The 15,670-nt window shown below is 44.1% G+C and overlaps 2 protein-coding genes across 6 annotated transcripts in view; both read left to right on the forward strand.

Moving 5' to 3' along the window:
- AHCTF1 (AT-hook containing transcription factor 1) overlaps positions 1 to 14,085 on the forward strand; it is a 78,666-nt gene extending 64,581 nt beyond the window's left edge. For 4 of the 5 annotated variants that reach the window (XM_034666616.1, XM_034666619.1, XM_034666617.1 and 1 more), the window contains 6 exons: positions 657 to 742; positions 2,503 to 2,711; positions 4,215 to 6,168; positions 10,297 to 10,430; positions 11,472 to 11,554; positions 12,357 to 14,085. In XM_034666616.1, coding sequence (XP_034522507.1) covers positions 657 to 742; positions 2,503 to 2,711; positions 4,215 to 6,168; positions 10,297 to 10,430; positions 11,472 to 11,554; positions 12,357 to 12,546 — 2,656 coding nt within the window. In that variant the 3' untranslated portion in view covers positions 12,547 to 14,085. The remainder of the gene's footprint in view (positions 1 to 656; positions 743 to 2,502; positions 2,712 to 4,214; positions 6,169 to 10,296; positions 10,431 to 11,471; positions 11,555 to 12,356) is intronic. The other variant, XM_034666618.1, reaches the window with a different exon arrangement.
- Positions 13,789 to 15,670, forward strand: part of LOC105239607 (kinesin-like protein KIF28P) — a 79,331-nt gene continuing 77,449 nt past the window's right edge. Inside the window, 1 exon segment of the mRNA XM_034666621.1 lies at positions 13,789 to 13,854. Coding sequence (XP_034522512.1) covers positions 13,789 to 13,854 — 66 coding nt within the window.

The raw sequence follows: 15,670 nt of genomic DNA on the forward strand, positions 1-15,670 counted from the left end.
TTGTTTCTCGGTTATCGTAACATCATGAGACAGAGATAAGTCTTAAAAATACACCTATAAGGGCACCTGGGTGGCTCAGTGAAGTGTCTGCCTACGTGGGGAGTCTGCTTCTCCCTCTTCCCCTATCCCCCACCACACTCATGCTCTCTCAAAATCTTAAAATGGGGGTATATATTCCAAATGCATGCTTTTTCTTGAATTTATAATTTTATTTGTCCCATTAAAAAAAAAACACGCTTTTGTTGGGTTTTACGAAAGGGCCTGTTCAGAATAGGAAGGGATCACTGTCCCCATATTTTGAGAACTTACTTTCACCAGGAGGCTTAATACACGTCCCGTTGGTCTCCCACTGAGAGTTTTTTTATATTCTTTCCAGATAATTAAAAACTGGCATAAGTGTAATTTATATTGACCAGCGTTTTAAAGTAATACTTAGTTTAAGGCCCTGCGTATTAGAAAGTAGGAATACCCAATACAGCATTGCTTGTTTCTAAATTCATTGACAAGTTTTATAGTGTTACTCAAAATGAACTTGGGTGGTATAGAGTTCTCCGAACCTCGGTTTTCATTCCCAAAATGGCATGTAGCAGGGGGAGCAGGGTTAAGAGCAGGTGGGACCTTCTTAAACCCTAATACATGTATTTCTGTTTCTACAGGAAAATCCTCACCCTAAAATCCCAGGTACCGGTTTCAGACGAAGGACTAGTGTCTGTTGAGACCTGTGCCTCTACAGTCACAGCAGGTAACGGTCAATGTGTGTATTATTTTGACTTTAGAATTACTTCATTTTAGGGGCGCCTGGGTGGCTTAGTCGTTTGAGCATCTGACTCGATCTCGGCTCAGATCATGACCTCAGGGTCGTGGGATGGAGCCCCGTGTCAGGCTCCCTGCTGAGTGTGGAGCCTACTTGGGATCCTTCCTCTCCCTCGCCACCCCCAACCCCCTCCCCCAGCCTGGCTCATGCATGAGCACACGCTCTCTACCCCCTCCCCCCCAAAACAACAACAAAAGAATTACTTAATTTTAGTGTTTTAAGAGCGTTCTTAGTTCTTCCTCTTCGCTCAGGTTCCACAGCTACAAGTAGCGTTGTGTTCCAAGGAGACGTATCTGCTCTCAAAGCAGGGAGTTGCTTGTAAGGCACTCTGTGGTCTAATAGAAGCCTTAGAGTGGTTTTCGTGGACATATTTTCCTTCAGAACATCAAAGAAGAATAAAATCAATGACCAGTCCCCAGCCAGATGGCATATCTGCTTTTCAATTTTCTGGGACTCAGATATCTACATGGGGCAACTTCTGTTTTTGTGTTTGTAATAACTTAAGGCCAAGGTTGGCTTTTTATTAGTAAAAAATAAACACAAACGACTGCATTTACTTTAAGGAAATTATCAAATATATAGAATTCATTTTTTTCAATCCAGTGACTTTTTTTTTTTTTTTGCTTTCACACACTGGTAATTGGAAGGTAAAGTGCATACTTTTCCATTCGTCTTTGCCAAACAGGTGAAAAACTTTCTTCATTTTGTTGTATAAGCTGACTTTGTATATTAAGGATACTAGCCCCATTATCTTTTAAAAGTGTGCAAATATTTCTTCCTAGTTGGTTTTTTAAAAATAAATGAAGAAATAAACCTTTTTATGGGGGTGTTTGGGTGGCTCAGTCTGTTAAGCGTTCAACTCTTAATCTTACCTCAGGTCTTGACCTCAGGGTCGTGAGATCAGCTGCGTGTTAGAGCCCACTTAAAACCAAAAAAACCTTTTCACTGATTTTTGTTAAACACTAAAGGGTTTTTGATTGTTAGTCAGATTCTCACCCCCCTCCCATCACCCCAAAATGTTTTGGGTTTCGTTCACAAACCCAAATGATGTAAAACTACGAGTGCTAACGACAGAAAACTTGGCAAAGAGGAAGGTAAAAGATGAGGATTTTTTTGTTGTTGTTTTTACATGAGCTGCCACCCTCCCTCATCTCCCCACTAGTGTAAGTGGTAGAGTATATTTGTGGCCAACTGGATGCTTTCTGCGAAAAGAGAGATACCTAGTCCTTTTCATGGCGAGATAAAGCCCACCACACTGCAGGTTCCTCTCGTCATTCTGTACCGGCTCGGTGGGGATAGCTGACCGCCACTAGTCCTGAGAAACATGATTTCCAGGCCCAGTGAACAGGGAGCAAACATCCGAGCTCCTCAGAGGAGTTGTCCTCATACTGAAGTTGCACAGTAAGGGCAGGAATTATACCTAAGTTGGAAAAAACAAAAAAACAACAAAAAGCCAATGTTGCCAGTGTAAAATTTATCTTCCGCGTGTTCGTTAAAAGGAAATACGTATTGTTTAAACTGAACAGATACTGAGGAGATGGGACTAATATGTAAACCCTCATAGGCTTTTCCCCTTTAAGAAGTTAGAAACTGTTGGGCAGTAGGACTGTGTTTGGAGGAAATGTTCTCAGATGCAGTATGTCTTGGCCTTTCTCTTGCTTCTCAGTGTGTGTGTGTGTTTCTTTCAGCTACGGCTGATGTGCACGGTGGGAGTGGAGACTCTGGGCTTGCTGTCCCTGAAAGTCCTGTGATCTCCGAACATAAACCCGACCAGGAAATAACCTTGAACTTACAGGAAGATCACAAAGTAGAACTTGACGCCCTAAAAGCAAGTGTTGACTTAGCGGAAGAAAAGCCTCCCGTTTCTGACGATCCTCCTGGTCCTCAAGAAATTCATGTAAAAAATTAATTTTTTACTTCATTGTTAGTTTTGGTTTAGTTAGGTTTCAAACCATAGTTTAAACCTAATGTGTTCGTTTGCTGTGTAAAAAATCTCTTTATAATGTCATTAGAAAAAAGCATGTAAATATTTTGTGGAATATAAGAGAACACATCCTTTAAGTGAGAAATTGTTCGTGAACACCAAAAAGCTATGTTAAAGAAGTCAGAATTCTAACAGTTTGAATTTTTGCTTAGTATCTGGTTCGAATGAAAGTTCTTTTAGCCATGAGAAAACAGACCCTGGCTACTCCAGAGACAAGTATGGCTGCGAAACTATTCAGGGCGTTGGGAGATCCCTGAATGTAGTTAGACAGGACTGTTCCCCACACGTGCTTGAGGAGAGCAATCTCCAGCTGGCTGGGGTTTAACTTCCAGAACATGAGAAAGGCTTTCTTTTCTTTCCTTTTTTCTTTTTGTACTTAATATGACTTACAGTTTCTAAAAATTCCACCACGTTTCTTTTAATATCAACAGGCAACTTTATATGATAAATGAATGTAAGATAAAAAAAAAACACTTCTAATTTATAGAAATGTGATTGTATAGTATTTGGGAAGTTTCTTAATTCATAAAAGTGTCATGGTTGTCCATATTCATTTTCATGAGTATTCTCACTGTAAAATAGATGGATAAAGTTCCCATTCCTTCAGCTGGGGAGCTAATAAAAAATGTGGGCGTGGTATGAGTGAGAATCCTCATTTCTGGGTATCTCCAGTCTTCATCTCACTGAATGTGTGGGGAGTGGGAAAATGTCATTGTCTAGGTGGGTGGTAATGTTCTACCTTCTTGGTCAGGAGATCTCTCTGTTACTTTCTGCCTCCTCCTTTTTCTCCCCCTCCCTTACCAAAAGGTAAATGCAAGGACCATTCCTTCTTCCACCAAACCCTTGCAGGAGAGGTACTGAACTTGAAAGCCTTAGGAATTTCATGGTTTATGCAGCCCCAGCAAAGGGAAGAGGATTGAGTCTAGCCCAAGGGAGCTTATGTAGGTGAATTCTTCTTCAACCTTATGGGGATCATGCTGTTTAGAAAAAGTGTGGTTAGTTAGGGAATTTGGGGATTACCATTAAAACAATTTGGGGGTTGTGTCTTTTTCTCCAGTTAATGTTTTTTTCTTGGGTGAGAACAGAATAAGTCCTTAAATTAGCATCATAGTAATTTTCAAGGTTTTGTAAAGACTGTCTTTTTAAGCTAGGGAAATGCGAAATTTCTATTTTAATTCCATTCAGAATCTCAGAATCTTTTTCTGTCTAGTTATTTTGACCGAGTAATAATGTCTGATTGCTTAAAGGGCTATTTTTATAAAGTAAACCCATAAGTATGTGCCATATCAATTGTAGTTTATGTCTAACAATTCCTATACCAAGAGTGAGATGTTTATTAAAAAACTGTATCCTTTAGGCTAAAATAAATACACATTAAAATTCTTTAACCAGTCTCTTATCTTTAATTCATTTTAGGTGACTGAACATGAAAAGCTCGGAGTTCAAGATTCAGGACACGAGGCTAGGAGGCTTTCGTTTAATGAGTTGTATCCCTCAGGGACTCTTAAGCTCCAATATAATTTTGATACCATTGAGCAACAGTTTTGTGACTTACCTGATAACAAAGACTCGGCTGAGTGTGACGTTGCCGAAGTAGATGGAGAACTTTTTGGGGCTCAGAGCAACTTTACCTTGATATTGGAGGGCGAAGAAGGAGAATTAGAGACCGGTGACTCTGCAGCATCTAACGTGTTAGCTCCCGCAGCAAACACAGCAGCAGCTGAGGAAACACATGAATGCCGTGGGGAAGATGGTGGCCGTGGACGCGGCGCAGAGCTGCCAGTGGTCCTGACTAGCGATCAGGAGTCCCAGAGGGTGGAGACCTTACCACACGTGCCTGAAACAATTAAAGTAGCAATTGCGGAAAATTTACTAGATATAATTAAAGACACAAGAAGTAAAGAAATTACTTCAGATACAGTGGAACAGCAGTCCATTCATGAAAACATACCTTTAATAAGCCAGCAGGTCGTCACCAAGGTAGTCAAATCTACGTTGAAGACTGTTCAGGAAACAAGTACAGTGACTATAAACGTGAGCCAGCTCGATGACACGATTTCCTCCAGAACTCGCAGGAGAGGACGTGTCCAAAACCCCAGCGTCAGATCACAGCAGGAAGAGTCCGCAGCTGTTGCTACTCCTGACGGGCTGGGGCTTTCAGACAGGAGGACTCGGAAAAGGAAAGAAACTTCTGGGTCTTCTGAGGGTGCCTGTTCTGATGTCAAAGTTATATCTCAGAACCAGCAAATACCTCAAAATTCTGTGACTCCTAGGAGAGGAAGGAAAAGAATAGAAGACAATCAGGACACGTTAGAAAGTGATCATCCTATGGAACAGGACCTAGAGGTTACTCCAGCAGCTGAAAAAACTAAGCTCTCATCTGTTACAAAAAAAACTCCTAAAGGAATTAAAAAATCTGTGGAATACCCAGAAAGCGTTGAAATGGTAGATCTAGATCTGAAAGTTAATAAAGTAGCAGTACGTCCCGGCGGAAGTACCCGGAAGTTGAGAAGTGCCACCCTAGAAGCTTCTAAAAAGACAGGACATAAGGCAGATGGAGAAACTAAGCTTTCGTCTGTTACCAAAAAGACTCCTAGAGGGCATAAAAAATCCACAGACTATCCGGAAAGTGTTGAAATGGTAGATCTAGATCTGAAAGTTAGTAAAGTAGCACGTCCCGGTGGAAGTACCCGGAAGCTGAGAAGTGCTAACCTAGAAGCTGCTGAAAGTAGAGGACATAAATCAGATGGAACGCCCAGGGACCAGCTACTGCCTGTTGAGCCTGACAGAAGTCCTAAAAAGAGGGAATGTAGCACACTGGATGTCACAGAAGATTCCAAACTGGATTCCTCGCAGCTGAGCCTTCAGGCGGAGTTTGGTAGACCTAGGAAACGCGGTAGACCGAAAAAAGTCAATCCATCTGAAGATGGCAGCTCCAAGGCTGTCAAGGAAGCGAAAAGTCCCAAGAGAAGGTCAGGAACTCTCAGCAGCCAGAGGAGGTCGACAAGGAAGACCCCGGCCAAAAGGAAGACTGATGCTGCAAAAACAGCTTTAGAAAAATCCGTTTTAGTTCCAAATGAGGAACTTGCTGTGGTGACGGGCTCTAAGAAAAAGCTTACGAAAAGGACTGAAGATCCAAGCCAAACACGTGCAGTACGCCCTGTGTCAGAAAAACACACCAATGAAGAGATGACAGCCATGGAAACTGACAACCTGGAAGAGAAGGTGCTTGCCCCAGCCACTCCGCCGAAATCGTCCCGCAGCACCAGGACTCGATCTAGTAAGGCCATTTCGTTTCCCGACCTCTCGGAACCAAAAAATGAGTTTGTGTTCTCTACTCCCGGGTCAAAGGTTCCGAGGAAAGAGAAAGGTACTTTATTTATACTCAAAGCACAGTTTTCATCTCGCTCAAAGTCTTCAGCTTAAAATTCTGTTGTTTAAAGCACAGTTCTATTCGATTTAAGACTGTAATTGATGATTTCTCTAAAAAATTAGTAGGTACAGGGAATTCTCCACCTCCAAAAAAGAAAACACGCATCTTTAAATTAAAAAAAAAATTTTAAGATTTTATATTTCAAAGTTTATCATAAGATTCCGGAAATGTCTGGTTCACTGTGACTCTTAACCCTGTAATTCACTTGACACAGGTTTAATCTTCTAGAATAGTGTCATTTCTCTTCATTCTGCCCTAAGTGACTTAATTCCTTCCCAAATAGAATCAGCATTTTTCATCTAAGTGCCGCTTTGTTTGGCTCATGTCCCAGCAGATATCTGCAACCTCAAATTGTTGGAGGAATAGAATTTTATTGATAAGGATACGGAATTGAATTCAGTGCCTCCTCCCTGTTGCCCATAAATTGGCACGGCTGCACGTCCAGCCTCCCTCACTGCCTCTGATGAGCTCACGACTGTCTCGTCAAGTTGGTGGAGCACATACCTTCCCAGCAGGGGTGACGTGTCTCCCCAAAGGGTGAAAGTATCTTAGTCTTTGTGCTATTAGGATTTGGAGGGGGGATGTTTCAGTGAATTGGCCGATTACGAGAAATGGTCTAAAAGGTGATGATGATGAAGGAACTGTTGAGACACTGGTGTAGCTGAACAGAACCTGTTGGGGGCATTCTTTGCAAATCAGATCAGGCGAGCAAAATGTAGTTGTTCACTTAAGGTTGTAGATTTGAATTTCGGCAAAGCAGCTCGGGCTCGTAGGTAAATTCTGTGGCTGTATTTATTTAAACCTTTCAGAACTGTTGCTTGTCCTTCTAAAAGCATTAGTGAACATCCTGCGGAGTTAGTTGCCTCATTATGACTTGAGGGAAGGCCACGAGGAAGATTAGCCACTTAAAAATCTGCAAACTGGAAATTCTCTATATTCAGCATTCACCCTGGGAACACCCGTTTCAGTGTATTGGTTTATGCAGTCATTCCTAGCCGGAGCCCAGGAGGGGGCCCTTTGCCATCAGGTTGATCATTTGTTTTACAAAATAACTTGTAGATGCAGGAGGTCCGTCTCCCTCCCCTCAGCCCCAGTTTGTTAAAAACAGATCTTCAGTTTTGTGGGGCTGTAGGATTCAGGTTTTCTCGGTGTGAGGAAAGGAGGTCACGCCCACACACCCCGTGGAGCCGGACGCAGTGACAGGAGTGCGTCCGATTTTAGCTCACGTGACTGAGCTGCTAGATCAGTTTTGCACGAAATGCCGCAGCGCGGGTAGCAGGCCATTAACAATTCTTTCACGCTTTCCTCGTGACTTAGAAAAGTGTAGCACACATAGAACTTGTGTGATATTTCGGTGTCAATAGCAAACGTCTCATTTCTGATCTTCGTCCTCTTTACATAGTTGTTGTGACCTATATGCCCGCGACCTACAGCTTGTTTCTGCAACAAAATAAATACACGCCTGCCATAGAAAATTAGAAATTTGTGTTTGTCGACAGGTCAGCTGAAGGGCCGATAACCAGCGCTCACGTTTCCTTCCCGTTGTGTGTCTAGAGACACACCCTGCTGCTTCTCCCCCCCCCCCCCCCCCCCCCCCCCCCCGCCCCCGCGTGTCATGTGCATTTTCAGATCCTCTTAAATACTCTTCAGAGCCGGGTGGGTGTCCGTGACCGCCCGTGACCGCGTGTCTCGTGGCTTCCCGGCTGGCGCCGCGTCTCGCCGATGGGCCGCACACGCTTTATGTTCTCCTGTTACCTGTTGGAACCGTTGTCACGTTCTCTCGTGTTAAAAATAGGAACCTTTTCGCGTTAGAGGTGGTGAGAAATTGGGGACTGAGATCTCTCATTTCTTAGTAGCTGGGCAGCCAGTCCTTTGACTTTTCTGAATGTGGCTTTGCCACTTTGACAACGAAGAGGACAGCGCCTGCCCTGCAGCCTTCTGATGACAAAGCCGTCACCAGCGCCCGGGGCCTCCTTGCTTCTCTTGCCCTCCTTGCTTCTCTTGCCCTCCGACTAGAGTTCCCACACTCCTCTGCCCATTCACGCTATATTCTTAAAGCCCTTCAGGGGGGTGCCTGGGTGGCTCAGTTGGTTAAGCATCTGCCTTCGGCTCCGGTCGTGATCCCAGGGTGCTGGAATCGAGTCCCACATCGGGCTCCTTGCCTAGCGGGGAGCCTGCTGCTCCCCTGCTCGTGCTGTCAAATATATAAATAAAATCTCTTAAAAAAATAAAAGCTCGCAGGGAGGGCTAGGAAGGACAGAGGAGCCGGCATGGAAATATTACCGTAGGCCGGGAAGGCAGTCAAAGAAACAGCTCTCAGGATTTAGCTGGAGGCGTTTTACTGGTCAAAAGAAGATGAAGCTTGACATCTCCGTGGATTTTGTCTGGTTTCTGTGACGCAGCAGCAAGTACTCAGGAAGGGCCTGCTGTGGGCCTGAGGCCAGATTGGGGTAGACGTCCGTCAGGTGACTTGATCCTCGCTACAGCGCAGGAAGCGTAGCTACTGTTCCTTCCTTCCTTCCTTCCACCGTGAGGGGAGGTCGAGTTCAGGGAGACTGAGCCCCCACACGGGATACGTGGCAGGGTCCCGGAGCCCACCTGCTGGCTGCTCAGAGTTATTGACAAGGTGACCAGAACGTTCCTGGCTTTGAAGCCAGCACTTGGGAACCCCTTGCGCCTTCAGTAGCACTGGCCGTCAGAACTTCCTCTCAGGAAGCGTAGAGCGGTGGGTGAGAGATGAGCATGCCGAGAAGTATCATAAGGTCTTGTTTGGCCTAGTAGGAGCACGTGGAAGAAACGGGGAGACCGAACATTTCTGCACACGAGAGTGGGTGTTTGTATTTCCTTACTTAGTCCTTTGATGTGTAGGGCAAGACCTGGGGAAGAGAACATGAGCTGGTCTTCGAAAAGCCAGAGCAGCTGTTACTCCAGGTAGCCTAGAAAGAGAAAAACAGCATGCTTTCATTTCCTAGAAAGACCCCAGATACGGTTCTTTTTAACAACGAAAGGGGAAGGTCACCACCAGCACCCCCAGCTCCCCAGCTCTTGCCGGGTCTGCCCCTTATCCCATGCTTCAGAGAGGACTGGGATTTCTGACCTCAGCTCGGTTTTTTTCCTAATAGTCATGGGCTTTAAAAGCAGAGTTTGATGTCTTCCGGCCGTCTTGACTGTCTTGTGGGAGAGAGAACGCCGAACTAGACCGAGAATCCTTGAAATAGTGACATAACAAACACGAACATCTCTAAAGCACTTACCGTGTGCTACCCATGCTGTTCTGATCCTCTCATCTTCACGAGGACCTCACAGGTCCTGTGATTAATCCCATTTTATAGAAACAGGTACAGAGAGGTTTAAGTAATTTGCCGGATTTAACCGGCGGCAGACAGGTTCAGCAGCCACTTCCGTGAGTACATTGCCACTTGCCATGAATACGGAGACCCTGTGGTGACAACAAAATGTGAGATAAAGTCTGTGATGTTTTTAATTCATGTTTTGAACCAGTTCTTAATTAAACTATTTTTATTTATCTGTGGACTGTCTTCCTATCAGCCTGTTGTGCTACCTTCATTACCTTCTCTGCTTGCTTCTTCGTTTATGGCGGGGACTGCGTTGACCTGAACTGCTAGCTCAGAATGAGCTGGAAGGAAAGAACTTTTGAGTCATCTTTGAAAATAACGTTACTTTTGTAAATAAAAACCTCGCCTCTGGCCTGAGAGGGCCTACGAAGCAAACTTAGCCCAGCTTACGTGCAAGATGACTGCTTCCTTTCCTGAGAACCTTTGAGGAGCGGTGAAGATTAGAACTAGCGGAATAACACAGTTCTGAGGTTTTCACGTCTTTTCTGTTGTAGCATCATTTAGTTTGAGGCATTAGACATTCCCGAACGTTGGGTTTGCCCTGTCGTTTCTGTCCTTCTGGCGCGGCTGCCACGTTCGGATGCTCGTGTCTTCCAGGTTGTCTTCCCGATGTGCGTTGTTTGTTCCGAGCTTTAACAAAACACACACACTGCGATGTGTACAGCTGGGCATGGATACAGTGTTTCTTTTCCTCCCTGCCTCGCTTTAGGGAAGAAAATAGAGGCGCCGGCACAGCTGCAAGAACTTGTTTCAGATCTGTCTTCTGGGTTTGTCTTCTCACCTCCTGCGTTAAGGACCAGGCGGAAAGCCACGTCTCACACACCTAGAGCTGGAGAGGAGCTGGTAAGCAATGCCCTGCACTCGTGCGCTTTCCTAAATAAACCCTGGGAAAAGCACAGACGTTTATGCCGAAAGCCCCAGGTCGCCTGGTCTGCACTTGGAAGGGGACCCTCCCCTCGGACGCAGTCTGTCACCGATGGTGTGATCCCGGCAGCTGTGGTTTAGATGACCCGTGAGCGGAAAGGCGTTTAGGTTTTAGGGTTTCATCAGAATGATCTGGATGCGTTTATCTAGATTAGTGGTGCCTGAACCCCTGGGGTGTCATGCACGGCCCGTGCTTGGAGAGACAGTGTTTCAGAGGTGACTGTCTCACCTGATTGCACATAACCCTAAAATCAAAACAGTTCCGGGGTTGAGAGGGAGACAGACCCTTGTTTTAACAATGTTAATTCATACGCATTTCTTGAAGCGTCTGCTGTGAGCCAATTACTTTTCAAGGACAGAGACTTACACAGAAATTACTGGGGCAGGTTCCTGGTGTTTCAGGAGCTCCATTTAATTGAAGAGTCTAAAACACACATAATTATTTCACAGTATGGTAAGAATCACTTATGCCCAAATAACCCCATAGACGGAAGGTAAAGCAAACAGGTGGCCCGGGAGAGAAAACCGTGGATCACAGAGACCGGGCGGGGTGGGGGGTGGGGGGTGCTGCTTACAGATGGTTGAACAGCCATGTGCACATTGAAGGAAGTACGAAATGAATTCTAGGGATGAAAACTAGTCTCTGGTGGCGTGTCCTTTACGAGACGACAGGAGCCTCGATGTGGACAGAGGCAGTGGGAACAGGAGGGCAGCAGACAAGGGCACGTTCACGTGAAACACGCGTGCCTTGGAGATGAACTGGGTGTGTGGGGATAGGAATAAAGAGCGGCCCGAGATGACCAGAGTTCCTACGAAAGATAAAAGGGACCCACGTGGGACTTGTGGCGTCTGAATTCACTAGCCCTGTATGGCCATATTCCTTGACTCAGGATAGAACTAATTCAACTCAAATTTCAAGTATTTACTTAAAATTTATCTTCAAAAATTTTTAACCCATAGAAAGATGATGCTTCATCGATAGACACTGTGCGAAGGCCGAAAGGGAAAACAGGCAGGACCTCAAAGACAAGACAGGCAAGCAGGTATGACCTTTTTGCTGCTGTAATTTGTATCCATTTTGTTTCATAGATTAGATTTGAGGAGAGTCATAACTTAGAGAAATGAAGCTCTTCAGGAAAGGGTCATTCTCAGGGGCATGTGTGCACACTGGCTGGGTCTCCCTACATGGTGGTGAAAGCGGTGAAAGCCCATCTGTCCTTTCTAAGGAAGGGTCGCAGGGGGTGGGGGGGGGTGGTTCAGTGCCCGTTGGGTCTTTATTTTGGCAGTGGGTAGTTTCACCTTTTCCTTAGTAAAGGTAGATACTATTTAAACTTAAAAATCTTGCGTTTATTTTACTAGTAGCAATAAAACTTCCGTTCATGGAGAAATTTAAATTTCTCTTGGTATATTGGCACTTAGGCATGGTTGAATGTCATAAAAGGACAAAGTAAATTCACTTGATCTTCCTTTAAAAATGGACTTAATGAGACTTTGGACCATAAGTTATAACACCGTTCACACATCATTTGGCTTTGTATACATATACGTGGAAAACATTCATATGACAAAAGTATGCACATACTTGCTGATTGCTGGCGTGTGAGAGGTGCTATTTCTCACACACTTCACAGGCCTGCTGGGCTCTCAGCCCACTGACGTCGTGGGAAGTCTTTACGTGGCCTTCAGGTACCATATGTGACCTGAAGCTTTGCTTCACTTCTAAAATCAAAGCACCAGGAAAGGGTACTGCTCCAACAGGCTCTTTCCTCCCAGTGTACCTGGGAAGTGGATTCTAGTTTATATGATAACGTGTTTATTCTTTCTTGAATTGTGTTTTGTGTTCAGAAGCAAAGAAGAAGATAATTGGTCCCCTCCTCCTGTGAAAATCCGGCTGATTTCTCCGTTGGCGAGCCCGGTTGACGGAGTTCAGAGCAAGCCTCGAAGAGCGACAGCAGTAGTGGGAAGAGCTCCGGGAAGGAGCAGGAAAAAACTGTCTTCCTTTCCAAAGCAAGTTTTACGCAGAAAAATGCTATAATTTTTTTTTCAAGTTTTTAATGAACACCAATTTGTAAAATCGTCAGAATTGTGTGGATTATTAAAAATCATCTAATTTGGAAGAAAATAATTTATATAAATTACTGTAAATTTTTGTAAACAGAAGGTCTTCAATAAGTACAATAACTCCGTAAGGAGTGTGATTCTTTTAGTCTGGGCAGTTTTTCTATTTTATATTAAGACTTCATACGTTTATATAATATGTAAATATAGCTTATTACTGGAATGTTAAATAAAGTGTATACTTCATAGTAGTTTGTGTCTTAGATTTTTGAGAGGGGTTTTCTGTTTTAATAATGATTTTATAATGCTAGTTGGCATTGGTCCCATTTTCTTTTGCTACAGTTCAAGGTATTAGACCAGCCTTAAAATGAAGATGATTGAAGAACTGTTGATTTTTTTTTAAAGTTGCTATTTTATAATTTATGCACTTTGCTCCTATGATTGAGATTTCTAATCCTAAAATGTATATATATCTATTTTTGCCTGTTACTATGTTGAAATCGAATTATGGGCATGTAATTTTGCCGCTTTTTGTAGTTTAACAAATTTTGTATATTCTACCTCAAATGAGTCCTTTTCCAAGTAATGCATTGGTTAAATACAACGTTGGCATTTCTTGTTCAGCGAGCTGAAAGGCTCCTTCCCTTTTAAAGTCTCTCCGTTCTTCAGAGACTAATCATCCAGGTTAGATTGACCGGTTCACTGCACACTAGCCTCTTGGAAAGGTTTGAGAAGGAAGGGAAGTGTTGAACAAATCTTCTCTCGGGACACCTCGTGTGTGCCTAGTATCAATAGAACGAGGAGTGTGAACAAATTTTATACTCTTCTTGCTATGAAGGAGCTTGCAATAAAAATCACAGAAATCCCTTAATATTCAGGTTTGAAAACTGACGCATTTTTGTAGGACCTCAGGCACAGACTATTGACGGGGAACGAGTGTGAGGTGGGAAGGGAAGAGAAACCAGACACTGTTGTCTGCAGTACGACTGCGCAGTTCAGTGGGACGCTTGATGTGGCCTGGGAAACTCATGCATAAGTCAGTGCTGTCAAATAATTGATGGCCAGTCATGGATAGCGTGTCATGAATGGACCGTTCATAATTGATTGTCTAGAAGCAAACTGCTTGTGTCGGCCAAGCTTGTGATGTGTTAGCGTGAAACAGAAGCACCGTGCTTTCCACCTTATTTTTCTACCAAATAAATACGAGTGATAGGAAACGATGACAACGCCTCTGCCGAGTACTGACGGTGTGCGAGCAGCGGTGCGCGTGCGGCCTTTCAGTCAGGTTAGTGACGAAGGCGATGCCGCCTGGTTGAAACTCTGACTAGGACTTGCATTTTATTCCTTTTTCTAATGATCGTTATCAAACGTGTATTCAAGCTGCTTGTCATTGATGGAATATTAAACTTCTTTGAATGAACTTGTTAAATGAGTAATTTAACGATCTCAACGTAATTAGTAAACACATCACCTCATTCCTTTGCACAAGTAGCTCAATAAAAAAAAACTGATGAGAGAAATGTACCGTCAAGTTAATGATTTCTTACACCAGTATGGGTTGGTGAATATAGATACGTGCTGTTTGTAATGTACTTTCCCCAGCTGCTCATTCAGCTGTGTCGCTACCACACTGTCGGATAAGTAGAGGTGATGCCCATTCGGGCCCCTGCAGCAGTCTCTGATTACCAAGGCATCAGTCACAAGTTTTGAGATAATTCTGAACAACCATCCCATTCAGCACACGGTTGACTGCTATGGATCAAATGCAGTACTAGACAAACAGGATATAAAGCATCTTGCAATCTCATCACGTAAGTAAGTGGCAGCGGAACGCACCACAGTGGTAAGGCCCCCAAGATTGATCAGGTCTAATTCGTTCTATCTGGCTTGGTCATGAAGATTCTGGAGACAGAGGCATTTCAGATGACCCAAGGGCGAAAGAAGATTGGGACAAGGATATGCTAGACAGAATGACAAGCAAGGGCATATTGGACCGTAGTCCTGAATGGCATACAAAGAGCACAATGGAAACCATATATGAGGTCTTCCATTTGGACCTTGTTCAGCCTGACGCTTTCCTCTCTGGTCCATCAGCATTCAAGATAGTTTTGCACGTTTTCAGTTGATGTCTGTCATTTCCTGCCCCCTAACAATCAACTGTATCACAGAAAATACTTCAACAGCCAGATGACATACCATGGGATAGCTTTATGCACATAACTGGATAACTTCAAGCATTTTAGCTGCTCATGGGGGTTCCTAGAGGGGCATGGCTTTTCAGGCACCTGATCAGTAAAAATGTCAAAGAATCGTGAGGAGCAATTTAACGTTTTAACCAAGAAAAAGGAGGAATTAAAACCATTTTATAACCTAACCCATCAATACGCTAGAAGACGTTATTCCAGGGTATTTTTCTTTGCCCTTTAATATGGCTAATTACAAGTTTTAAACAGTAAGGATGTAGAAAGTAGGCACTCAGTTAATTACGTGGCTTTTAGGACCCCTCACCAAAAAGATGGTATTTGATTGAATTCCACCACCACTGTTGGCTAGCTCATACTAGAACAGCAAGGAGGAGAGCGGGCCAACTCGAGAGGTGACTTGAGGATGAACGGTTATGGGTCACACCTGGACAACGAGCCCCTCCGGGTGACCCGGGCTCTAATTCTCTGGCTTCCAGTCTTTATCCTCGTGGGGTTGGGGCACAGGCTTGGTGAGACTATTAGAAGAGGTAGCACTTTCTCAGGAGCCTTTGAAGCACTGTCTTTGAAGTCATGTGAGCACTTCACCACCCATGCACTGTGTGACCTCAAAGAAGGTTTTAAGCTCTCTGAGCCTTGGTTTCCTTCTGTGCAAAATAGAGATGTTGATACTTCGCAGGCTTACTGTTAACAAAAAAAAAGAAAAAAAACCTAGACGAAATAATGTGTAAATCAACACAGTGCCTGACAAATTAGTCTTGATATTACCAAGACCATATGCGGGGCGGGGGGGGGGCGGAGGCAAGCCGACTCTGCACTGAGTGCGGAGCTCAGTCACAACACCAAGATCACGACTGGAGCCAAAACCAAGAGTCAGACACCCAACCGACTGAGCCACCC

The sequence above is a fragment of the Ailuropoda melanoleuca genome, chromosome 8 (genome assembly GCF_002007445.2).
Source record: "Ailuropoda melanoleuca isolate Jingjing chromosome 8, ASM200744v2, whole genome shotgun sequence".
In the NCBI taxonomy this organism is placed as follows: Eukaryota; Metazoa; Chordata; class Mammalia; order Carnivora; family Ursidae; genus Ailuropoda; species Ailuropoda melanoleuca.